This window comes from Theropithecus gelada, chromosome 2, assembly GCF_003255815.1.
Source record: "Theropithecus gelada isolate Dixy chromosome 2, Tgel_1.0, whole genome shotgun sequence".
NCBI lineage: Eukaryota > Metazoa > Chordata > Mammalia > Primates > Cercopithecidae > Theropithecus > Theropithecus gelada.
This window is the reverse complement of record NC_037669.1, coordinates 83,504,401-83,531,428: the sequence shown is the minus strand read 5'-3', so window position 1 is coordinate 83,531,428 and position 27,028 is coordinate 83,504,401. Positions and strand designations below refer to the sequence as shown.

The following is a 27,028-nucleotide window of genomic DNA, read 5'->3' as shown; positions in this document are numbered from 1 at the left end:
GCTTAGGTTGGGGCAGTAGCAGCTGCATTGTAGCTCTGCTGCTAGGGAGGGTGGGTTTGCTTTCAGTGAGTTGCTCTTGCAGATGGTGAATGTCAGTGGGTCTCTAGGGATGTGGAGATGCAGGGGCTGTAGGGCCGGGCCCCAGGGCAAGATGCAGGTCCACTAGGAGCTGGGCTCTCAAAATAGTGCCATGCTACAGTTCCTTAGGTCTTGGGTGTTTGTGGGACCCAGTGTGAGTTCCCTCTTGAGCAGTGCTTTCATGTGGTCTCCAGGTAATGCCCTGTTAGTCTTGAGACCCACAAGGGTCAAGGGGCTATTTGGTGATTAGGATTGTAGGAGTCCTTGGTGGGAATGTGGATTGCTGGGGATTGCTCACTTTCCTTTTCCTCCAGTTAGGCAGCCTCTGTAGACTCCTAGCTAATCCTGTCAAGACAGGCTGCTTTGCTTCATTCCTTGCTTTTGATGCTTCCTGTCATTTTGAATTCCACTATTCGCTGTTAGATCTACGTGAAGTAGGATTGTCTGCTCATTATTCTGGTTCCCCTCTGTGGAAGAGGTGAGCACTGAATGTATCTAGTCAGCCATCTTGCTTGAAGTCCCTCCTGCTTCACAGATTTTTATTTTTGACAATGATTTATGTGATTGCTTCTGACTAGAAAGCCATCACTGCCCAGGTAGAAGAGAAGCGCAGGAAGAAACAACTGGAGGAAGAGCAAAGAAAGAAGGAAGAACAAGAAGAGGAGCTTCGCTTAGCACAGGAACGTGAAGAGATGCAGAAACAGTATGAAGAAGACATACTTAAGCAAAAACAAAAGGAAGTAGGTATTTACATTCTAATTGTAACTTTGATTTTTGATTTTGTTTTTGAGACAGGGTCTCACTCTTCTGCTCAGGTTGGAGTACAGTGGTGCAATCATAGCTCACTGCAGTCTTGACCTCTGGGTACAAGTTGTCCTTCCACCTTGGTCTCCTCAGTAGCAGGGACTACAGGCAGGTACCACCACATTTGGCTGATTTTTTTGTTGGTGTGTGGAGGAGACAGGGTCTCACTATGTTGCCTAGGCTGGTCTCAAGCTCTTGGGCTCAAGCGATCCTTCCACCTCAGCCTCCTAAAGTATTGGTATTACAGGTGTGAGCTACCATGTTTGGCCTCCTAATTGTAACATTTTAGAATAAAAATGGATGTATTTTTAAAGGAAAAATAACCAGAAGTTGAACATTTCTATTATTTTGAAATTGTGAAGCTATGTATGGACATGTCAGACCTTCACATAAAGTTAGGAAAGAGGGAAGCTTGAGAAAGTTTCATTATTTCACATGATAATAGTTCTCAAATGTTATGTTGGTTTGGCTTTTTCTGTAGAGGAGGTCACAGCACAAAGCAGGTGTTACCTATGCACTTCATTTTTATCTACTCCTAGTTTCTTTGCTTCATTTCTAAGCAATAATTATTATATTAATAATTATTCTAGGTATGTTAAGAGAAATGATTGACCTATCAGTATCCACTTACGAACAGGAACATACATTTGCAGAATAATTGGCTGGGATTGATGATACAATTTGTGACTGTCCTAGAGATCTCTGTGTTAAATGACTTTTCTTTTTTTTTTTTTGAGACAGAGTCTCGCTCAGTTACCCAGGCTGGAGTGCAGTGGCGTGATCTCCGCTCACTGCAAGCTCCGCCTCCTGGGTTCACGCCATTATCCTGCCTCAGCCTCCCAAGTAGCTGGGACTACAGGCATCCACTGCCACGCCCGGCTAATTTTTTGCATTTTTAGTAGAGACGGGGTTTCACCGTGTTAGCCAGGATGGTCTCGATCTCCTGACCTCGTGATCCACCCACCTCGGCCTCCCAGAGTGCTGGGATTACAGACGTGAGCCACCGCGCCTGGCCTAAATGGCCTTTTTAAAAAGTAGATACTAGGAGACAACATAGGTATGCATACATACCTATCTTATCTGCACCACTAGGAGAACCCTAAGTGGTGTAGACAAGATAGGTATGTATGGTGGTGGTACCATATTTGAGCTAACCTAACAAAAATACTCACTTGCTAAAGTTTTAAAATGTAGAGCACTTTAAACGTTTTCTTGCCTTTTACTGCAGTTTTCCCCCTTGGCAACCTTCACTCCAAAATTGGCTAGTAAAGGGACACATGGTCTGGGTTCCAGTTTCATTGAGTTGAATAGGCTGAGCCAGTTACCCCTATGTAACATGAGGAAATCAGTAAAGTATCATTTGAAGTGCAAGAAGTGGTCATAAACCTTGTGTTTACCTTTTAAAATATCTTTTTAAATGTAATAGAACAGTTTTTAAAACTTTGAAAACTTTTAGTATAAATTTGAAATGGGTAAAAAGAGTTACCATATTTGTGATTGAATACAGCTGTAGAAAAAGATGTTAAAATGTAAGCTCCAGAAGGGCAGGAACTTTGCCTTGTTGACTGTTCTAACTTTAGTATGTAAACAAGTGCCTGACACATAGGAGAAGCTTAGAAAATATTTACTGAGAGGAAATAGTCAAGTCTTTGTATGTTTAATAGTTGTATTTAATAACACATCAATATTGACAGGAAATCATGACTGTCAAGACAAATGAGCTATTCCAGACAATGCAGCGAGCGCAGGAACTGGCACAGAGACTAAAACAAGAACAGAGAATCCGAGAATTGGCGCAAAAGGGACATGACACTTCTAGATTGATTAAAAATCTTGGTGGTAAGGGCTAAACCAGAACTTTATTTATAATATTTTTAGAAGATGATTTTAAATAATGCCTTTTTTCTGTGTTTGGAGAAAAGGACTCATTCTGTTGCCTAGGCTAGAGTGCAGTGGTGCCATCACAGCTCACTGCAACCTTGTATTTTTTGTAGACATGGAATCTCGCTTTGTTGCCCAGGCTGGTCTTGAACTACTGCCTTCAGATGACCCTCCCACCTTGGCCTCCCAAAGTGTTGGGATTACAGGTGTGAGTCATTGCACCCAGCCTAAATGATTGCCTATTTTTAATACCTTTAATATACCTACTATTTTTGTAGGAATTTCAGACCTTAAACTAGTGTAATTTTATAAATAGGAATGCTTAATTTATGTGGAAAATTGCAATAAAAGCAGAAATAATGTGAAAATGTGTTAAATAATGTTAAAATAATAGGTAAAATGTATACTTTTTGTGTCTGTTTTTACAGAGAACAATTATGAAATGATCTCCCTAAATTCAGTAACCGATAGGAATGTGGGTAACTTTTTGTAAGAAAATTGTTATTGCAGTGTTCATCCTCATTAAGTGAAAATTATTGTATTTAGTTGCTGCTATACATACATAATTTTTATTAATATTCCTTAAGTGTTGTTTTATCAGGTAATTTCTCTTTGCCAGTTGATACAATACAAATGGAATATAACGCATCTACTAACATTTCAAATTCAAGACATGATTCTGATGAAGTCAGCGGTAAAATGAATACATACACGAATTATACAACTTCTAAGAAGGATACTGGTGTGCAAACAGGTATTTGTGTAGAAACTGTGGTTTGATTTAAAATTTAAAGTCATAATTAAAGCAATTAGAATTAAGTTCAATTTAAAAGTTCAAAAATTAATGAAAGGTGAGGTTTTCAGTAAGTTACAAAATAAAGGGATAACAGCTTTGTTGAAATATGTCACATACCACAAAATTTACCCTACAGTTTAGTGTTTTTTGGTATTCAGTGGTGCAACCATTACTGCAATCAATTCTAAAACATTTTGATCACTCTAGAAAGAAACACTGTACCCATTACTTGTCACTTTCTATTTCTTCTTTCTCCTCCAGTTAACGTTCTGTCTCTGAATATTTCTGCCTGTTCTGGACATTTCATGTAACTGGAATTAGACCACATAGTCTTCTCTGGCTTCTTTCTCTTAGCATGTTTTAAGGTTTATCCATGTTGTAGCATGTGTCAGTACTTCATTCCTGTTTGTCACTGAATAAATACTACATTTATAATACCACATTTTTATTCATGAGTTGATGAACATTGGTGTTATTTCCACTTTTTGGCTATTATTAATATGCTGCTGTGAATATTCATATATAGATTTTTGTGGATGTACATTTTTAGTTCTTTTGAGAGAAGAGTAGAATTGCTGAGTCACGAGTAACAGGTACTGTATGTTTAGCATTTTGAAGAACCACCAAACTCTTCTCCAAAGCAGTGGTATCATTTTACATTTCCACCATCAGTGCATGTGGGTTCTGATTCTCTGTATTCTTGCCAACCCTTGTTATTCTACTGATTGTGAAGTGTTAGGTGATTTTGGTTTGCATTTCCCCCAGTGACTGATGATGTTGAGCATCTTTTCATGATTATCAATTCATAGAGATGGAAATTAGAGTGGTGGTTGCCAGTGGTTGGGAGTATGAGGGGTTGTTCTTTAATGAGTATAATAAGAGTTTTGGTTTTGTTGAAAATCAATGAAAGAAAAAAGTCTCAGAGGGCAGTAATTGTTTAATGTTTTGGGGAAAGTTATTTAAAATTAAAAATTTTGTTTATAATTTTTAAAAATCATTTGAAACTTTTTTTTAGATGACTTAAATATAGGAATATTCACCAATGCAGAATCACATTGTGGATCATTAATGGAGAGGGACATCACAAATTGTACATCTCCTGAGATTTCGGCAGAACTTATTGGACAGTTTAGCACCAAGAAAAACAAGCAAGAACTAACTCAGGATAAAGGAGCCAGCTTAGAAAAAGAAAACAATCGGTATAATGACCAGTGTAATCAGTTCACAAGAATAGAGAAACAAACAAAACACATGAAGAAATATCCTAAAAGGCCTGATTGGAATATAAATAAGCCACCTAAAAGGTATATTCCAGCATCAGAAAAGTACCCTAAACAGCTTCAAAAGCAAAGAGAAGAAAAAAAAGTAAGGAGGCAGATGGAATTGCTTCATTTGGTAGAAAAAAATAATCCTGGGCACCTCTCTCAAAACAGAGGCATTTCACCAGAAATTTTTCATTCATCTCATCAAGAAACGGAGTCAAAGTTCAGGTGGCATCTAGTCAAAAAGGTAAAGCTCTTCCATCTTAGAAGATGTATTGATATTTCTAGATTCAAAACAGTTTCTCACATGTATGCTTTGGTAAGGCTGTTCTGATCTGTTTCCGTTTACATTAGGGATCAGCAAACTATATCCCATGGGCAAATCCAGGCTGCTATCCGCTTTTGTAAAATTTTATACGAACATAGTCAATTCATTCTTTTATGAATTGTCTGTGGCTGACTTCACACAACAGACTAGCAACAGAAACAATATGGCCCACAAAGCTGAAAAGGTTTTCTTATTGAGTCCTTTACATTTAACACAACTTCTATAGATGAATGCTATGTGTTCAAATACTCCTTTAAAACCCTTGTTTATAGTCCATATAGACAGAGGTCAGTTTGGGAGATTAGGAACTACTGGATTAGTTTGACTCTGGAAAAATACTGAATCTATCTATTCTGTTGCTCAGTTGGTACCTGTTATTCAAATATTACCCTCAGATTATTTCAATAAGTAGCTCTAAAAATATTTGTGGGGACATGTGAAAATGCTATATATTCCTTTCTGCATTTATCCATCTTTTAGGAAGAAGAGCCTCTGAATATTCATTCATTCAGCAAGGAAAGGTATGTATGCATCAGATTAATTCTGCAGCTATTTAGTGCTTTCTGTGTGGGACAAAAAAGGGATTCAAGATCTGGACGGCATGAGGCATATAGTTATATATAGAGAACAGTCAGAAAGGGTGTGGCTTCCAGGTGAGGGTTAGAGGATTAAGGGATAGGGTGGCACTTTAGCTGGAGCTTGAAGGCCCGTGTTGGACTGGGCCTAGGCAGGAATGTAGATAACATTTACTTTTATCTCTAGACTTAACTAAGTGATTTTGATATTCCAGGTATGTCACTAGCAGAATAGGCATTCTGCTTTGGGAGGAGGGATGGCCAGGAGCGGTGAATGGGAAGAAATGACTGATAAGGACAATGAGAAATTCAGTCAATGAGAGATTTAGAAATTAGAATCTTTATTCTGTCTTTGTGCATGAACCAGCTGGTTTAGTTGTCTCAGAATGGGGCTTAAAAACAAGTTTCGTTCAGATGGTGAGTATATTATTATATGGTGAATTATCTAAGGAGAAAACAGTAGGCTCAGATTAACCAAACCAGCAGCGTTCCTCAGGATCTAGTAATTAAATGTCTCCCTTGTGCTACAGTACACATACCATAGCTAGTGCTAGTAAAAACACAAATAAATACCATTCTTTTCCCCTGTTTTATGGAACGATATTATAGAGCTCAGGCTTCTATGCATATATTCCCAAAGGTGTTACAGGTACATTTAGAATAAAGTGAAATGGGCCAGGCATGTGGCTCACGCTTGTAATCCCAGCACTTTGGGAGGCCGAGGCAGGTGGATCACCTGAGGTCAGGAGTTCAAGACCAGCCCTGGCCAACGTGGTGAACCCTGTCTCTACTAAAAATACAAAAACTAGCTGGGCACAGTGGCGTGCGCATGTAATCCCAGCTACTTGGGAAGCCGAGACAGGACAGGTTGCTTGAACCCAGGAGGCAGAAGTTGCAGTGAGCTTACATCACACCACTGCACTCCAGCCTGGGCAACACAGCAAGACTTCGTTTCATAAAGTGAAATGTGATCAAACAGAGATACTTAATCTAAATACACAATTTTTTACTAAGGCTCCTATTTTTCTTTTTTTAATAGGTCTCCATCACCACCAGTTCCAGCAGTGAAAAACAGAACTCAAGCAACTCAAAATACATTACACTTACCACTAAAAAACAGTAGCTATGAGAGAGAGAATTTGATTTCAGGAGGTAATCAAATAGAATTATCACCTGGAATTTCTGAATCATCCCATTTTATTCCCTATGTTCGAACAAATGAGATCTATTACCTTGATCCCGATGCACCATTGTCTCAGCCTTCAACCCAGGACCCTCAGTACCAAAATTCACAAGGTAAGTAAATATAAGCATTCTAACTGTAAAAATTGACCCATGTAAACCCCCAACTTTAAATTCCAAATTAGTAATTCCTGCACTTAGTTCTAGAAAGTTTCTTACAATGTTTGCTCCTGGAGAGAGGAAGGAATTTTCTCTTGAATATGTCTTAAATTTTGCTTAGTACTTTCCTAGGATACATATTTATTAATGACTCCTTAGAATATTATATAGCACAGGGCTGTTATCATTTTACTAATGTAATTGGCTGATTTGTTACTTTCATCTCGCTTTAGACTGTGGCCAAGAACGACAGCTATTTGATTCTGACTGTGTCAGGGATCCACTTCTTAATCCTAACATGGTGAAAAATAGGGATCGACAGCAAGCAATCCTTAAGGGACTTTCAGAACTGAGACAGGTATGAGCTTTTTCAAGTGTAGATGTGTCTGTTCTTTATGTGGCGTGGGCGGTTCGGGGAACATGTTGAATGGCTGTTTTAAGTTACTTTGATGCATCCCAGGTTTTAACAAGTATTTCAGTTCCTGTATGTTAGACACAAATAAAATGGGACTTTCCTTGGACTTGCTTTTACATTGCCATCTTTGAGTAGTTCTTTCCAGTACGAAATCATGAGACAGTTCCAAAATTAAGACAAGTTTATTGAGTAAAAAAAATGCATACATTGGAACGGCAAAACATCAATAAGGCCCTAAAACAAAAAATACAGTTACGCTTTAACAAATTCTTAGCAATATGTGGCTTTTAAAAAAACTTGACGTGTTGGCAGTGTTTAGAATATTGACGTACATCCCAAATAGTAATAAATTCAGTATGAAATTATACGTATAACCTCACCAGATTACTTTTTCCTCCCAAACTATTGTGACTTCTCATTATTTTACTCTCTGATTAAAACGGGTGACATCCTTACAACCTTTGCTCCATCCCTTGGGCTTTAAAAAGAATGGCTGTAGTTAGCTTTGATTCACTATATACTCTGTACTCAGGGAAGAATAAGCTGTGTTGTTTATAAGTGCCCTTTTCCATGTCATCATGTACCAATACCCTCTGCATTTCAAAATGCTGACTCAGATGTCTTCCCTCTACAGAACTAGAAAATTGTCCCCTTTGGTCTATTTACTCATTTGAAGACAAACAGGATTACTAAGAGTTTTACATAAATTATTTCTTTAGAGTGACAAAGTGTTAATTTACTTCTTGCTTAGTGGAGACAAAAATTGTGAGATAGAAAGGAATATGATGTACACATTTACCCACAAATATAGTGCCCAGTGTTATTTCAGCAGGACCCTTCTATTAGCATCTAAGGTAAGGTTAGGACAGTCAAGATAAAACCAGGCGCAGTGTGGCTCAAGCCTGTAATCCCAGCACTTTGGGAGGCCGAGGCAGGTGGATCACGAGGTCAGGAGATCGAGACCATCCTGGCTAACAGTGAAACCCTGTCTCTACTAAAAACACAAAAAATTAGCTGGGTGTGGTGGTGGGTGCCTGTAGTCCCAGCTATTTGGGAGGCAGGAGAATGGCGTGAACCTGGGAGGCAGAGCTTGCAGTGAGCCGAGATCGCACCACTGCACTCCAGCCTGGGCAACACAGCAAGACTCCGTCTCAAACAAAACAAAACAAAAAAAACAAACACTGTATGGTATGTTAAGGGAGACGCCTCCTAGTATCTAAGAGCAGTTGGGGGTGGATCGGGGGAGAGGGAATGACTTCATTTACCCCCATAGTTTTGGAGGCTTGATTTTTAAGAAAATTCTCATCCCTACTGATTTTTATGCTAAAAATACAATCTTACAAATGTGATAGCTATATATCCAAATGAAGTGGTCTAGTACAAGCATTTCTGAAAAATTGTAGAATGACAATTTTATCCTAAGCAATATGTTTTCCAAGTGAATAGAATTCTAGTTTAACACAACATTGCAAGTCAGGTGTGCACATTTTACTAACATATATCAATGTGATTTCAGGGCCTTCTCCAGAAGCAAAAGGAGTTGGAAAGTAGTCTCCTGCCTTTAGCTGAAAATCAAGAAGATAATTTTGGTTCTTCATTTTAAATGTAGAAAATCAAATCATTCACATTTGATTTGTGTCTTCCAAATTATAAAATGTGCTCACTGGCTCAACGGTATTTTTCAAATAACCTAGATTTTATTTTTTTAAATGCTCATTAAAAACTTGTATACTATGTAGTAAAATGCTGTACTTGTTCTATACAATAAAACAGATACTTTTGTAAAAGCTTAGTAGTAAAAAAAAACATGTTCTTCTGCTCTGTCACCACCTGAGTATTGAAGCCCTATAAAAAAAAAACACTACTTACCTTAATATAGTCTGGCGTTCCTGGGACCTCACAGTGTTCTTTCACACTTTTTATGTAACTTATTAAGTGAAATACCACTCATGCATTTGTTCTAAAGTGCCAAAGTTCTAACTTATTAACACGTCTAGACCCATAACTCTATATAACTTTACTAAAATAACAAATTCAATTTAAGCTTCTGTGGAAATTGTTTTCTTCTCTAAATCCTGCTTTTATGACATTTGTAGAAATTGCAATTTTCAAAAACATTTTTATAAGTTAGCATTAGCAACAAGTTAGTAATTAGTATTAGAGGCAGTAGTTAGGAATGTAGGTTTGAAAGCTATCTCCACTGTATCTTTCTAGTATAGCACTAATGTGTTCAACAAATAGTAATTACTACTAAGACCTCCTCAAAAATATATTTCCATTATACTTCAATATTGCTAAAACTAATTTAAAAATCAAATTGTTCAATGCCATTGATAAACAGAAGCCTATCTTTTGAAATATAAAAGTTAATTTCATTAAATCAAGGATTGCACAAGTACTGAAAAATCGAATGCTCTCGAAGTTACCGGAATTTTAGCAATAGGCAGTTTTTACGTGACTAAGCCTAGAGATAAAAAATGTGTCCTATGTACATAGTTTATTATCTAAATGAAACTGCATTGTTAAATCTTGAGGTATTGAGCCAAAATCCTGTAAATATTAACACTGCTATTACTGGCTTATACCTGTGTAAAAACACTATACAAAAGCCTAAATCAAAATAATTCACTTCAACAAAAGTACTTTGTATCAGGTGACATTAGAGCAAAAGAAGTAAAGCCTTTGCTGTTTACCGTCCTCCTGCAAGCATCTGATTTTACACATAAAACAGGCTTCAATTTGAAGCCTAACTACAGGTAACATACAAAAGTAAAACTTAGAAGTGCCAACATGAGATAATTCAAGTACAATATATGTTAAAAATATATATTTATTTCAATTTTTAGATGCTTCAACTGTTACAGACCATCATGATTTAAATAAAAGAAAAAACATTTGAGAAAGAACAAGAACCTTTTGTTTAGAGAATGAAATATAAATTGTTAATAAACAAAGTCCACAACAATCTATTTAAAAAAAAAAAGTTACTATAGTTATTTCTCTTGTGAATATGGCCTGGAAGAATCACTTTTCCCTCCACTTAAGGGAGGTGGAGATTTATCTCTATCCAAGCTTTGAGTATAAGCAGATAAGAAGTAATTTTCATTTTCTTGAGACTGACTTGATGAAAGGGCATATGGTGTCCCCAAAAATGTCTGATGAGTGAGAACATTAAAATGACTAAACTGATGGGACATATTTAATTGACTATGATAAACCTGAAAGTTACTATATGAATCTTGTTCTGTTGAATTGCTGTTCTCTCCTTCAGAGCATACTATATCAACAGAAGTTCTCTCTTCAGAATCAAGATAAGTCTTATCTTCTAATAAACTGTTTTGCACATCAGGAGACGACTGCAACTCAATTTGAGTATTCTTTTTTTGATCTGTTCCACGTGATCCTTTGGTCTCTCTCTCCCATATTTCTGAATGAAAATTGCTGCATACTTCTATATGTGAGATTTCATCCCCTGAATCCAGAGACATATCCTCTTCATCCTTTTCATCGTTTTCTAAAAGAGCTACATTTAAAAAACAAAAAGTCCTCCTCTATTGAAATACACTGTTTGTTTACGTTTTAAAATTATACACTACTCACACAATATAACGCGTCAGGGTCTGCAAGTCCACAATCCCTTAAAGCTTGGTCTTCTGCCACAAGTTCACTTAGTCACAACACTCACACTAGATGTGAATGTCCAGATAATCCGATGCTAAAAGCTTCTGCGAAATGTGTTCACGTTTAATGTTGGGAAATCCCAACTCCCAGCTCCAAAGGGGTTAATGTCAAAACAGCATCTAAAGTTATACGGTAATTCAGTATTTGACAAGACAAATATAAAATAAAATTTTTTGACATCTAGCTTCACTGGATTACTAAACTGGTTAGCACTACTGAATGATCATTTCTGCTTTTTTTTCATCCAAAACAAAAGTACATCTTTCATTTCACATAGAACCTGGAACCAAAGCAGAGGCCATCTCACGAAAGACTACAGCTATGACAGCTCTACTATCTTGCAATTAAACTGCTTTATACATGTGGGGAGGTCTAGCAGCTCAATGCTGAATCGCCATATCTGGTTTCCTACCTTTTTATTAATATAACCCCTTTGCTGACAATAGTAACCAATAATGCTTACAAACCCTTGAAGAGAAAATGCGTACTCCATAGTATGCATTGTCTACAATATAGATAGAAATGCATAATCTATAATAACTAACAACTTAGACTGGCTACAGTATAATAAATGAGATCTTGTGCATGCTAAGTATGTATTAGAATGATAAATGTCTTCAAACACTTTCCCTATGACTGTTTATACTGAGGCGAGTGGTTTCAAAACAGTCATTTCATTATTTGGTAACAGAACAAAACCATTCCTCTTTTATTACTGTCTGCGTTAAAGAAAATGAAAACCACTGAAAAGTTACCTGACTGGGACTCAAGATTCTCATTAGCACCAAGCTGCGGAAGGTTTTCTTCTGTGATTGAGTTGTGATAGCCCACAAGATTTTTAAAGTTTTGCATGAAGTCTTCAGCAGTTGCAACCACTATTCCATTATCTGTGTAACTGGAAAGCATCTTGATGGTCTTCTCTAAATTAAGAAAAAACGTTTCATGTATGAAACCCTTCAAAATGTAGACAGCCCCCAGCCCTCACAAAATCCTTTCCTTCACATTTTCAGAATCAAAGCTTAGCGATACCCACCACAGCCCCATAAAATCCTTTCATCCACATTCCTATATTCATAATAGAAAGCTTAGGAGTGCTCTCTTTACCTGTTAAAAAGACTATGTGTCGTTGCTGTATGTTCTGAGCCTGAAGTCTGATAAGGCAATCCAATTCTGGAGCATTTCGAGTTTGTGAATCACAATTGTGGTATGACAAAATTTCAACCAGATGTTTCTTCTGATAGACATTCAGAAGCGTCAACAGACTTAGAGCTTTAGCATTCAATCTGTGAAATTAAGCAGTTCAGTATCTGGATCTGTACTTCTAAAATTTAGTATGGAAATTTCTGCTGTAGATTAAAATTCAATTTCTTCCATTGAGGCAACTAATGACAACTGCACTGCTTTAGCTCTCTGCCTGATGTACGGGCGTGCTTCTTTGGAAAGAAAGAAAGGGGTTTCTTGGTCTCAAGGCCTCAGGGCCAGCTATACAGCTTAGGCTAAAATCTCAGCTGATTTTTCTACTTACTTAAAGTATGATTACCTCTATCAATTTTGAACTTTAATGAAGGACTTAAAAGGACAAAAAAAGTATAAATCCTTCCTTCAAAAAATACAATATACAGACCAGGCCTGATGGCTCACGCCTGTAATCCCAAAACTTTGGGAGGCCAAAGCAGTTGGATCACCTGAGGTCAGGAGTTCAAGACCAGCCCGGCCAACATAGTGAAACCCCATCTCTACTCAAAATACAATTAGCCGGATGAGGTGGCTCATGCCTGTAATCCCAACTACTTGGGAGGCTGAGGCGGGAGAATCACTAGAACCCAGGAAGCAGAGGTTGCAGTGAGCTGAGACTGCACTATTACACTCCAGTCTGGGCAACAAGAACTAAAGTCTCTTAAAAAAAAAAAAAAAAAAAAAAGAAACCTATTTTGTTTTTAAACTCTTTTTTTTTTTTTTTTTTTTTTGAGACAGAGTCTCGCTCTGGCGCCAGGCTGGAGTACAGTGGTGCAATCTCAGCTTGCTGCAACCTCCGCTTCCTGGGTTCAAGCGATTCTCCTGCCTCAGCTTCCCGAGTAGCTGGGACTACGGGCGTACACCACCACACCCAGTTAATTTTTGTATTTTTAGTAGAGACGGGGTTTCACCATGTTGGACAGGATGGTCTCAATCTCCTGACCTCGTAATCCGCCTGCCTCAGCCTCCCAATGTGCTGGGATTACAGGCATGAGCCACCATGCCCAGCCGGCTCTAAGCTGTTTCTATATTGCAAGGGACAAGCAACAAGTGGAGATAAGCTTTTAAAAGTGAATTGCTACAAAGAATTAAATACTCAAAACTTACTTAAGCCTGAATTTCCTGAAAAGTGTACCATGGAATGTCATACTTTAAGAAATAAAATTTTGTGGTCTAAGTTCAAGGAAATAATGATTAACACAACGTAAAACAATTCTTTTAACTAGAGTTCTTCATATCCTTTAATGTGTAAATACATTTTATAGACTTTACTAGTAGGATATAGTGTCCCAAATGTGCCTGATTACCACAATCATTTATGGACTCTCTCAAGTGACTAGTGTTCCAAAGATCACACTTGAAGAAGTGACTCCCATGCATGTTAGAAATTACCTATATACACATGAATTGATGTCCTCACAAATCACTTCACCAGGTCAAGATTAATCCTTGTCCAAATATATGTAATTTTATTAGCTACCTACAAAGTAGTCAGTTGGCTCAGAGAGGGTCTGATGTAGTTGGAACATACAGTTCAGTTAAAAAAGGAAAATGCTGGCCGGGCACAGTGGCTCACGCCTGTAATCCCAGCACTTTGTGAGGCCAAGGCGGGCGGATCACCTGAGGACAGAAGTTCGAGACCAGCCAGGCCAATGTGGTAAAACCCCATCTCTACTAAAAATACAAAAATAAGCCAGGCATGGTGGCAGGCACCTGTAACCTCAGCTACTTGAGAGGCTGAGGTGGGAGAATCGCTTGAACCCGGGAGGCGGAGGTTGCAGTGAGGCGAGATTGCCCCACTGCACTCCAGCCTGGGCTACAAGAGCAAAACTCCGTCTCAAAAAAAAAAAAAAAAAAAAAAAAAAAATGCTGATCATTCCATTTGGATGATTACTCTAAATCCACAAATGGCAAAGATTAAACACATTTTACCTATGCACATAACAAGAACTTCACCAAACTTCTACTTAAAAATACTGCTTCCTCTTATAAAGGCAAGAATAATTTAGTATCTATACTCCATTATGACTGGCTATGGACATCTGTGAAAAATGAAGAACATCCATAATCTACAAACATGGGAATAGAGAAATATGAGTACAATGTTAAAATCAACAACCATTATATAGTTATGTTTCAAAGCTTACCTGCCTAGTTCCTTTAGTTTCTTCTGAAATTTACAGTGGACTTTCCATTGCCATTTTCCTTCTGGAGTACTAAGTTCTTCAAGGAATGTCAAAAAATTTTTAAGGTTCTCTGTTAGAAATAATGAAGTTCCTTTTTAATTCAATAAATAATCATTCCACAAGTGAATTATGAAAGAAGTGCTTTTTCATATTATGTAGAAACACCTACTTTCCTATGTACTCTTTTCATTTCTCTGTCTAAGGGAGACAGATCTATACATGCCTAAAACTCTAAGAATATAACATCTACATACAAAAGAACATGTTGATGACAGTAATACAAGAAGTGATTCAACTGCAGCAGGGGCAGAAAGCCTTGCTTTACACCAGATTTAGAGAAAATTATTGGTCTAAGAGAAGGGGAAAGAAATTTGAGGTAATAAAAGCTCAGGAAAAGACTGAAATGTACTAGTTATCTGTAAATGGCAGAATAAATGGACAGTACATTAAAAAGTATTAGAGTCAGAAGAGGAGTTATGTGCTCAAAAGAACATCACACCTTACCAATTGTGACAACCTCTGGATTTAGAATTGATTCATCAGATACGATAAAACCTCCAGATACAAATAATTCATTGTATGTATGATTTTTAACATCATCCAGGCTATCAACACCAGCAAAACTAACGCAGGGGAGCTTCTTTAAAGTCACCAAGCCAGGTATCTGTTTAAATCCCAAAATAAAAAGAGAAACAGATGGATGAGGGAATGAAGTGATAGACTCAAGTGTGAAGGAACCTACAAGAAGTCTAACAGAATGCATTATGGCTCATCTCTATTAGTAGATTGCCTCTGGAAAGCCACACACACAAATAATATTCTCAACATTATTTCCCAATATATAAACCAACATTTATGTACTGGGACCTATCGGAGACCACTAAAGCAGCTTACAATAGACCTGAAAACACAAAATGGACAAAAGCTGACCTCTCTATAACCTGTGAATACAGTCAGAATTCAGATGAAGGCAAAAGCCTATGTGCTGGAACAGTCAATCAGGAAATGCATCCAAGATGTAAGATGTGAGATAGGGCTCCTAAGACTAGATGGGATACCTCAAAATATAAGGGAAAAGGGGACTGGTCTGACAAAGATGGAGCACAAATAGGTTTTTCCTAGGACATACAAATGAAGATGAAAACATTAAGTAGTCAGCAGACCCAATGGCATTCAAGGATTCAGTACTCTTATTAGTCTTGACTACTTGAGTGACAGGGAAGATCCGTGATGTGCAGCAATTTAAAACTTTGCAGAGGTACAAACTTGAATCTCACAAGCTGATTCATAGATGGGTCCTTAAGTTTAATCTCCTTTAAAGCTTATTTTAAAAACACTAGTCTGCCAGACAGCAAGATTTTAAAATAAGGGAGTTTTTAAAACCAAAGTAAGTAGTGAATTTGACTTAATAGTCTACCTTGTGAATGAAACCTGCAATGTCTTCATTTTGAATAATAATCAATAGTTTATCTAATTTTGATCTTCTTTCCAAAAACTGTTCTGGATGACATTCTGTATTGCCTAATTTGATAAGATATTCCTGTTAAAGAAAAACAACTAAATCAATATTAAAATGCTTTTTTGTAAACATCAATTTAATACCAGAAATGCAAGATAAACTGATAAGCTTAAGTACTACTAGGACATTATTAACAATGAATGAATTTACACTCTAAGAGACCTTACAGACCATCAAATCTTTTTTTTTTTTTTTTTTTTTTGAGACAGGCTATCACTGTTTCCCAGGCTGGAGTGCAGCGGAATGATCACAGCTCACTGCAGCCTTGACCTCCCAGGCTCAAGCAATCCTCCCACCTCAGCCTCCTGAATACGTGGCACTAGGCTCACATCACACCAGGCTAATTTTTTTTTTTTTTTTTTTGTAAGAGAGTCTCGCTGTGTTGCCCAAGCTGGTCTTAAATTCCTGGGTTTGATCACCCTCCTGCCTTGGCTTTCCAAAGTGCTGGGATTATAGGCATAAGCCACTGCACATGGCCCAAATCCACTTTTCTTTTCTAGAAGAGCAATCTAAAGGTCAGAGCTTCACCAATCACAGAGTCACAATGTTACAGAGCTTCACCAATCACATGGTCACTATGTTACAGCACTATGCAAAGCCAGCTAATTAACAGCGTGAGAGTAACAGAAAGAACTGTTAATTAGGCCAGGTTCTTAACCCAGCTCCTTTAGTTATTATAGAGGTTAATAATCGATTAGACTCTAGGTTGCCTGTAATACCTTAGAAACACTTTAAGGCAACCTAGAGTCTAATCATTAACCACTCCCTAGCTCCCATTTTCCTTTCCATTCTAAGCAGGCCCTTGGTTACTTGCAGCAGTATTAACTGGGATAAACGCCTTCAGAGTTAAGAACTTTCACAACCATAGCTCCTTTAATTCACAACAGCTCAAAAAGCATTTATATAGACCTTCATTATGTACAATGGTATTGACATACTAATAAGCCATTTCTGTCAAGTTTCTGTCTTCAAAGTAGACTCTCCCAACTAATCTTCTTCCTCCATGCTGGTGAACATGGTACTGCCTTTCACAAGACACAGGCAGACTTCCATGCAGAGTTCCCTTTGCTCTCTGCTTGCTGGTGGAATCCTGAAATACTGAAGTAAACTGCAAGATCCTGGAGGTCATATTCCTCATTTCAGAGATTACTTTTAACGTCAGCACAGCTGGTCAGACAGCTATAATAAAAACCCAGCTCACCTGACAACCTGTCTACTGCTCTTTCAACAGCTGCCTAAAGTGTCACCCCAAAGAGGAGGATGTTGTGCTAAAGCAGCACCTTCTACATTAATTTTGATCAAAGCTCTGGAACTTTTGGGCAGATCTCAGACCAGCTTAGTCAGTTAATGAAAAGGTAAATTACCATCTGACATGCCTGCTGATAATTTTTTTTTTTTTTTTGAGATGGAGTCTTACTCTGTCACCCAGGCTGGAGTGCAGTGGCGCTACCTCGGCTCACTGCAAGCTCTGCCTCCCAGGTTCACACCATTCTCCTGCTTCAGCCTCCCCAGTAACTGGGACTACAGGTGCCCGTCACCATGCCTGGCTAATTTTTTGTATTTTTAGTAGAGATGGGGTTTCACCATGTTAGGATGGTCCCGATCTCCTGACCTCATGATCCACCCGCCTCAGCCTCCCTCCTGGTAATTTTTGATGTCTTCTTACATTAAGAAGCTTTAAGTTGATTTAAAATAAGACAGTTTAATTCATATAATAAATCAGTTTGACTCCAGAAATAAAGTTTACATTTTTATTCATAAAGTCTTTTACTGTAGTATTTTTGCTGGAATATTTCCAATGGATATTGATTAAAAGAATTAAGGTTTCAATCTGGTTTTCTATCAGATTTGTAAAACAAAGAATGCTCTTTTATTCTATATAAATGACAGAAATGACTTGTTCTATGCCAGAAAAAATTAAAAGCACATTTCATTAGGAAATGCATCTCCTATCCCCGTAATCTAAATGTCACGGCTGGGTGCGATAGCTTACGCCTATAATCCCAGTACTTTGGGAGGCCAAGGCGGGCACATCACCTAAGGCCAGGAGTTCAACACCAGCCTGGCCAACATGGTGAAACCCCGTCTCTACTAAAAATACAAAAAATTAGCTGGACGTTGTGGTGGGTGCCTGTAATCCCAGCTACTTGGGAGGATGAGGCAGGAGAATTGCTTGAACCTAGGAGGTGGAGGTTGCAGTGAGCCAAGATAGTGCCATTACACTCCAGCCTGGGCAACAAGAACAAAACTCCATCTCACTAAATAAATTTTTTAAAATGTCAAATAGGTGTGTTACAAATCTTTTTAAAAAAGGAGCAGGGGGTTGGGGGTTGGGGGTGTGGGGCTGGAGGGAGTTGGAATTATGCTAAGCACACTCGGAACTGGGCGCAACCTATTCTCTCATCTAGCCCCAAACCAATATGCAGCTATGCCCCCAAAGAGTACTGTGCTTGGGAACTTATTGCTGGCTGGTGGGGAAAAGTTGAGAAACTCTACATTCAGTCAATGCAACCAAGGAATTCCTAGAAGTCTCATTTCATTTTCCCAAGAAACCATTAGGAATCAGTAAGGAAAGCCCAACAGAGTACTCTGACTCATGTCATTTCTATGTTCTTCAGGTCTTGACCAGGTGAGGTCACACGAAACATGCTGACCTCAGAGATGTCCAAACTGACAAAAGGCTTAGGACATGTTAGTAGCTATAAAGCCCATGGTCCCTCTGATTCCTCTAATGAAATTCCAGTCATGGTAAGTAAACTCCATAAATGAGAGCAGGCATTTATTTCAAAATCTTAGGCATTCCCTTGAGGAATTAAAATCCCATAATTTATTGAGTATTAATTTTAATATTACACCACTAATACAATTGCTCCAATGTGTTACCATTTACCTACCTACTGGTAACAAACTTACATATCTATCTCTAACATACAGACACACAGAAAGGCGTGTGTGGTTTTTTTTTGAGACGGAGTCTTGCACTCTTGCCCAGACTGGAGTACAGTGATGCAATCTCGGCTCACTGCAAGCTCCGCCTCCTGGGTCCACGCCATTCTCCTGCCTCAGCCTCCCACGTAGCTGGGACTACAGGAAGCTGCCACCACGCCCGGCTAATATTTTTGTCCTTTTAGTAGAGACGGGGTTTCACTGTGTTAGCCAGGATGGTTTCGATTTCCTGACCTCGTGATCCGCCCACCTCAGCCTCCCAAAGTGCTGGGATTACAGGCGTGAGCCACAGCGCCTGGCCATCTGTGTGTTTCAACCAAATATCTGAAATATTAGTCTGCAGCTTCGGTAGAAAAAATACACCTCACAGTGAGAAATCTTTCGTGACTGAGTAGTCTTTCAAGATTATCAGGTTTCTTGATCAATAAAGGATAAAGGGAATGTAACATGGCTAGGGTATCAAGAAATACCAAAAGTTTATCATTAAGCCAACCCTGGGCAGTTTGTTTTTCTATGTGATTGATCAAATCCCATGAGATAAACCCTGGCAACTTAATTTTTCCTCTCTGTGTTTTTCCTTCCTCTTCATTAAAAATCCAAGAAATGGCCAGGCATGGTAGCTCACGCCTGTAATCCCAGCACTATGGGAGGCTGAGGCGGGTGGATCACGAGGTCAGGAGTTCCAGACCAGCCTGACCAACATGGTGAAACCCTGTCTCTACTGAAAATACAAAAAAAAATTAGCTGGGCATGGTGTTGCATGCCTGTAATCCCAGCTACTCGGGAGGCTGAGGCAGGAGAACTGCTTGAACTCGGGAGGCAGAGGTTGCAGTGAGCCGAGATCACACCACTGTACTCCAGCCTGGGCGACAGAGGGAGACTCCATCTCAAAAAAAAAAAAAAAAAAAAAAAAAACCCAAGAAACACTTCAAACCTTCAAATCAACAGTTTAAAAGGTATGTGCATAAATGACACTGTAAAACAAGATTCTAAATTCTAACATATTTAGACCCCAAGTTCTGAATTTACTTGGACTTACCACTCTTTTATTCCACTCTGAGTTAAATTATGAAGATATACAATCAACATTTATTTTTATTATTTATTTTTAGAGACAGGGTCTCACTCTGTCACCTAAGCTGGCACAATCATAGCTAACTGTAATCTTAAATGCCTGGGCTCAAGTGACCCTCCCACTTGAGCTTCCCAAGCAGCTGGGACTACAGTAGAGTGCCACCACACCTATTTTGTTATTAAGAGACAAAGTCTTGTTATGTTACCCAGGCTGGTCATGAACTCCTGGCCTCAAGCAATCCTCCTGCCTCAGCCTCCCAAGTTTTGGAATTACAGGTTATTAGCCACCATGCCTGGCCTATGGTAAACATTTAAACACAAAAAACTTCCATTTTATACAGGTCACACCAACAAGAGAAGTTTGTACAGCATTACTATTACCTTCTCGTTTAGTTACCTTTATTTCTTTACAGAGCACACTCTCTTCTTCTTCATGAATATAAAATTTCACAGTATTTTTCTGGACATCTTTCATGATTTTAACCAAACTATTAAATACTTCAGGTTCTAACTGGCTTATAAAATTTGAAAGAGCCGGTTGAGCAGAAATGTTTACATCACTGGGGGATTTTGTTGTTTCTTCTACTGGTTCCCGGGCCATATCACCAGGTACAGTATGATCAGAAGTCACCGTTAACTCTGTGGCATGTTGAGGCTGGTTCATTTCTACTTCAGTTAAACTCAAAGTCGAAGTGGAATGCTGCTCATTAGAGTTGGTGTCTTTCAAAGGATCACTACACAGTGGCTCAAGGAGATGTTTATTGTTGAAGTCACTTGAGGAAACTGGTGTGACATGCCTTTCCAGAAGATTCGATGCTATCTTAGCACCAGAATCGTTAGGACTGACTGGTGGCAAATTCCCACCCTTGGCTGATGCTTTAATAATAATAGTATTTAGCTTCTCATGCAAACCATCTACAAACTCCTGCACACCAGCTTTGGAAGTCTTAGAATATATGAACTCGGAAAGCCGTTTCATCTTCTCTTGTGTTGTAAAGATAGGTGTGGAAACTCTACTGACATATGAAACATTCTTTTGCTTCAAAATCTCTTCTATCTTCCTAGAAAAGAGATTGTACTCTCCTAACACTGTCCTCTCTGTGGTTTCGCTCACTGCAGGCGGCTCTGCCTCTGCTGCTGGCACACACTGCTCCTCCACCTGACCTGTCAACACGTCATCCTCAGTGGTGCCCTTTAGTGTGTCTGTAAATGGAGAGGATGGAAACTGGTAATCAGAACTTCTCTGTCTATTTATTACCCGGGGGTCGTTAGGAAAGGCCTCCTGTGGTGGCACACACACCAGTTGTTCTTCTGGTGATTTCATACCTATACAGGAAGAGTTCATTATTATAAGAGCAATCCAAAAATATAACATATGAAAACACAGACCCTTAAATTGGAGGGAAAAAAAGGGTTAACACACATTAAGAACTAATTATATATTAGAAAGTAAAATAAAATCCTAAAATTCTGGTATGAATTCTATGCCCCATGTGCCCTACTTATGGGATGGTCTTAAGAGTTGTAGCTAGTGTTAACAACTCTGCCATTTTGAAGTGTTCAAGCAAACACCAATCTGGCATCAATACAAATTAAGTCATTTGCTTATTTCTGCCTCCCTACCATTCTGTAGATCTAAGTTTAATACACGTTTTAATCAAGATGGTCAGTTGCATCAGCTTGCTCAATCCCTGTATTTATTATTTGCCAAGTAATATCTACTATGGTAATGGCCCCTTAGTGAGAATTCTGAGCGTAAGACAATTGTAAGAATACCAAACAGAAATGCTGTGGGAATAACTGTCAAAAGTTAAAAGTTGCATCTAGGATCTAGGATAATTAATTTTGTATCTGCTTTCAGACTTGTTCTCACTTATGAGGTTGCTAAGTAGATTTCCTGTAATGTCAGGGACTTCATTTTATCAGGAAATAAAACGAATAATAATAAGAGAAGAATATATTTCACAGCTGCACACTTTTGACAGTCCTTTCATAAATATTTTCCTTGTGTTTGGAAATAATTCTAAGAGAAAAGAGGATAGCTATACCTCATTTGAGATACAGAGGTTGGCTGATACTGAGGTTGGCTGATACTATGGTTAGCTGATACTAATGGGATTAAAACCTTTCACTCTTGACAAATAGCTCAACCCAAAAGATCAACTTTCCCCCCAAAAAATCCTAAATTCAAACAAAGTATGTTTTTGAAACGTCTGAAAAAGGGAACCCAAATTCCATTTTTAAGCAACAAGGGTTTGAAAAACATTTAACTTCAATTTTAGTGTTATATTTTAGGAAAAGGAAAAACTCATGATCTTTGCTTAGAAGACGTATACACAATTTTACCTGCTAAAAAATTACTGATTTTCCTTAAGCCTTGGCCAATATTACCTAACAAATTGCTGCTGTAGTATAGGAAATGGTGCCTCTAAATCAGGAAGTCCAGGTACAGGTAGTTTTCAAACCTACAGTAAAGATTTTGCTCACACTCATCACACTAGAAAAGGTTTAAATAGACTCACTAGGAGTCAGCTTATGACATTCTCTGCCAATCCTGGTGGTTATCCTGAACCAGTACACTCATTAACTATTGCAAAGGCAATTTGACAGCACAGAGAAAAGACCCAAGGTGCGTCTGTAGGCGGAGGTGAGAGGGGAACAAAATATCCAACATGCCAGGATAAGAATTAGAACTGTATGAAATTGATAAACCAGAAAATCCAAGTTCCGTAAGATAATTAGGAATACTAAATATCCTGAATATCTTAAATCTGCAACATTAAAATGTGGTTTAGTACATATAAAGTGTCTGGAAGGATACACAAGAAATTGGTAACCATGGCTAATATACAGGGAAGAATCTAAGTGACCTGGGCTGGGGTAGTATTACTTTCTGAAGTATTTTTAGACTTCTTGAATTATGTATCATGTCAAATATCGGATATATTCAAAGAAAAAATGTTGAATTGCATCTCATAAAACATATGGGTTGGGGAGAACTACCTTAATTTAAAAAGTTCTGAATTATTTATTAGACATGGGGCCTCACTATGTTTCCCAGACTGGCCTTGAATTTCTGGCCTCAATTCCTCCTGCCTCAGTCTTCCAAGCAGATGGGACTACAGGTGCATACCACCACATCCGGCTATTTATTACTTTAAATGAAACAGTGGCTCCCAAAATGTACAGCTAAACAACCAACCAGTAAGTTTACTCCTGAAGGGTTACAAATAAAGGGAATACTTTTAACCTGCAATGTAACTTAAATCTACATGGAGAATTTTCCATAATTAAAAACCTCTAAACCAAATAGATCCCTTTATAAAATATAAATAATCACAACCTAATTTTATTTTGCACAAATTTCCCTGCATGATTTTATTAAGAACTTAACTGCTCAGTAGCGGTGGCTCATGCCTGTAATCCCAGCACTTTGGGAAGCCAAGGCAGGCAGATCACCTGAGGTCAGGAGTTCGAGACCAGCCTGGCCAACATGGTGAAACCTCGTCTCTACTAAAAAATAATACAAAAATTAGCCAGGCGTGGTGGCAGGCACCTGTAATCTCAGCTACTCAGGAAGCGGAGGCTGCAGTGAGCCAAGGTTGCACCACGGCACTCCAGCCTGCCTGGGCAACAGAGCAAGATTCTGTTGCACAAAAAAAAGGAAAAAAAAACGTAATTACTTTGAAAAGATCTCCATCTATAAGTGATTGAAAACACCATACATGTCAATCTATAATAATGCTTTTGTTGTTGTTGTTTTCTTAAACAGAGTCTCGCTCTGCCACCTGGCTGGAGTGCAGGGATGCGATCTCGGCTCACTGCAACCTCTGCCTCCCAGGTTCGAGCAATTCTCCTGCCTCAGCCTCCCGAGGAGCTGTGACTACAGGTGCAAGCCACCACGCTCAGCTAACTTTTTTATTTTTAGTAGAGACAAGTTTTTACCTTGTTGGCCAGGATGGTCTCAATGTCTTGACCTCCTGATCCGCACGCCTTGGCCTCCCAAAGTGCTAGGATTACAAACATGAGCCACCATGTTTTTGTTTTTGTTTTGTTTTTTAACTTACTGCCATTAAATAATTGCAGTATTTTAACTTTTAAGTGAAAGGGGAGTAGTGAGTTCTCTAAAGGTACCATCAGTCAGATGTCACATTCTGAAGCATAAGAAAGATTACTACTAGCCAGGCACGGTTGCTCACGCCTGTAATCCCAGCACTTTGGGAGGACGAGGCAGGGAGATCACGAGGTCAAGAGATCGAGACCATCCTGGCCAACATGGTGAAACCCCATCTCTACTAAAAATACAAAAATTAGCTGGGCATGGTGGCACGCGCCTGTATTCCCAGCTATTCGGGAGGCTGAGGCAGGAGAATCGCTTGAACCCAGGAGGCAGAGGTTGTAGTGAGTCGAGATCACGCCACTGCACTCCTGCCTGGGTGACAGAGCAAGACTCTCAAAAAAAAAAAAAAAAAAAACCTATTCTACTATTCTTAATGAGAAAAGAATTATTGATAGATGCAAAACATTGATCACGTCCTGACATAATATTGCATGAAAGTACCAAACATGAGAGACGACATTAGGCTCTAATTACCCTAAGTTCAACAGCAGGCAAAACTAATATATGGTAAAAGAAGTTGGATTAGCAATTACTTGGGAACAAGGAGAGTACTAACTAGGAGAATGCGGAAGAAAATCTTCTAGGATGCTAGAAATGTTCTATACCTTGATTTGGGTGGTGGTCATATACATATGTAAAATTTCAAAAAGCTGTACAATAAAGATCTGTGGCCAGGTTCAGTGGCTCACTTGAGGTCAGGAGATCGAGACTAGCCTGGCCAACATGGTGAAACCCTGTCTCTACTAAAAATATAAAACTTAGCTGGGTGTGGTGGCACATGCCTGTAATCCCAGCTACTTGGGAGGCTGAGGCAGGAGAATCGCTTGAACCCAGGAGGCACACGTTGCAAAGAACCAAGATCATGCCACTGCACTAGAGCCTGGGCAACAGAGAGAGACTCTGTATCAGAGGAAAAAAGAAAAAAAAAAAGATTTGTGAACTTTCCTCTATGTTATATATCTGTTGTTCATGGTTTCTTTTTTTAAACCATAATTTTCCTAGGAGATGGTAAAGATTTTCTTGAAGGAAGCTAGTAACTTTAATTGGGGGGGGGGGGGCCAGGGGAGAAACAACTCCCAAAGCAAAGAAATTACTACAAAGATGTAGTAAGAAAATCATTTCATATTTCTTTCAAATAAAAAAACAACACTTTAATTTCTGAGACAGATACAGTAAAACTGAAAGAAAATATAAAAAATATCACCACCAAACTATAAGCAAGACCATCTGCAGAGAAGCTGAATCCACAAAGCTCAAAGATTATCTCCTAGGTACCCACTGCCAACTAGCTAATCAGTAATATCTGCAATTGTTTCTGAAATCCAAGTTTCTTAATCTCTTATTTAAAGTACCTACAGAAATCAGCTTTACAATCAGAAAAACTAGGTTAAGACTATGAACAGTATACCTAAAATATAAATGGCTTCCCCTCTTGGCTATTTTTTAAAAATTTTAAAAAAAGAAACCCAGGCGTGGAGGCTCCAGCCTGTAATCCCAGCACTTTGGGAGGCCAAAGCGGGTGGATCATCGGAGGTCAGGAGTTTGAGACCAGCCTGGCAAACATGGTGAAACCCCGTCTCTACTAAAAATACAAAAATTAGCTGGGCATGGTGGCATGCGCCTGTAATCCCAGCTACTTGGGAGGCTGAGAAAGGTGAACTGCTTGAACCTGGGAGGCAGAGCTTGCAGTGAGCCAAGCTCACATCACTGCACTCCAGCCTGGGTGATACAGCAAGATTCCATCTCAAAAAAAAAAACGAAAACAAAAACAAAAAAGAGTTTCTCATAAGATATACTGCACAAATTGTTTAGGAATGTATTCCGGTCTTTCCAAATCATACTGTAAGATAGACTCTATTATGGGTGAAGAAAACTTAATCTATATAAATATTCGGTGACTTATTTGAACACTTTATAGTAAGAATATTGGATACAATTCAAGTAATGATTTACATACAAATAAATATGGTAGTGTCCAAATTTTCTGTAATTAAAAAAATTTAAATCAATGCCCTTATTGATGGAGTATCAGAAATGCAAGTTGCAATTCTGAAGAAGGGCACACTGGGAAGAAAAGCAAAGCAAGCCTTCTCACCTGGTGTTTGTTTCTCACCATGTTTCCCCAGCTGGTCTTCTGGGCTTCTTGCATTCCCTCCTGAGGGAAAGCATCCATTAGACTCTTCAGACATTAGTGATACCTACTAAGCACCTTTCAGACAACCCCAAGTGATAACAAATGCAAGCATTCCTTCTTCTGCCTAAAATAATCTGAAGGGTCATACTTGTAATGATGGAATATCAACACTTAAGACACTGTACCTTCAAATGACCCAACACCAAGTATGAAGGTGTCTAAATGAGAAACGGTTAGGATAACCTTCTTGTATCAACTACTTCTTTTGTTTCTCCCACTCAAGCTGGTATTTCCACCTCATAAAACAATACTAGGTTCCCTCTATCATCACCTACAGGCCGCTTGCCCTCCAGAAAGGTGTTAAGTAGAAGATACTGCTAAACCCCATGGGAACTCATAAAGTTTTATAAATTCTTCTGAGTCCTCGGAAGTCTCAGCAGGTTCTAGTCTAGTTCATAGGCCAGTCTACTTCGTAACAAAAAGTTGTTTGCTGCTGCTATTGTTTTTAAAAGGTTAAAGATGTAAGACTGGAAAAGACATATACCCTGAAAATATTTCCAAAAATATTTAAGAAAAAGAACTTGGTATATTAAGTGTATGTATTTGTATGTTTGTATGTGCGTGTTTGCACAGAGAAATCAGGATGCTACCA

General features: G+C 38.6%; 2 protein-coding genes across 14 annotated transcripts in view; one reads left to right on the top strand and one right to left on the bottom strand.

Moving 5' to 3' along the window:
* The window catches only part of CCDC66 (coiled-coil domain containing 66), a 57,692-nt gene extending 48,406 nt beyond the window's left edge, over positions 1-9,286 (top strand). For 8 of the 11 annotated variants that reach the window (XM_025375198.1, XM_025375197.1, XM_025375201.1 and 5 more), the window contains 8 exons: positions 657-818; positions 2,577-2,721; positions 3,383-3,517; positions 4,575-5,068; positions 5,630-5,670; positions 6,764-7,020; positions 7,299-7,423; positions 8,997-9,286. In XM_025375198.1, coding sequence (XP_025230983.1) covers positions 657-818; positions 2,577-2,721; positions 3,383-3,517; positions 4,575-5,068; positions 5,630-5,670; positions 6,764-7,020; positions 7,299-7,423; positions 8,997-9,083 — 1,446 coding nt within the window. In that variant the 3' untranslated portion in view covers positions 9,084-9,286. Of the gene's footprint in view, positions 1-656; positions 819-2,576; positions 2,722-3,364; positions 3,518-4,574; positions 5,069-5,629; positions 5,671-6,763; positions 7,021-7,298; positions 7,424-8,996 lie in introns of all 11 variants that reach the window. The other 3 variants (XM_025375193.1, XM_025375191.1, XM_025375195.1) reach the window with 3 other exon arrangements.
* FAM208A (family with sequence similarity 208 member A) overlaps positions 7,648-27,028 on the bottom strand; it is a 63,743-nt gene continuing 44,362 nt past the window's right edge. The window contains exons 17-24 of one of the 3 annotated variants that reach the window (XM_025375190.1): positions 26,338-26,397; positions 20,520-21,448; positions 16,001-16,123; positions 15,088-15,247; positions 14,545-14,653; positions 12,266-12,444; positions 11,917-12,081; positions 10,293-11,280 (exon numbers count right to left, since the gene is read on the bottom strand). In XM_025375190.1, coding sequence (XP_025230975.1) covers positions 11,225-11,280; positions 11,917-12,081; positions 12,266-12,444; positions 14,545-14,653; positions 15,088-15,247; positions 16,001-16,123; positions 20,520-21,448; positions 26,338-26,397 — 1,781 coding nt within the window. In that variant the 3' untranslated portion in view covers positions 10,293-11,224. Of the gene's footprint in view, positions 11,281-11,916; positions 12,082-12,265; positions 12,445-14,544; positions 14,654-15,087; positions 15,248-16,000; positions 16,124-20,519; positions 21,449-26,337; positions 26,398-27,028 lie in introns of all 3 variants that reach the window. The other 2 variants (XM_025375188.1, XM_025375189.1) reach the window with 2 other exon arrangements.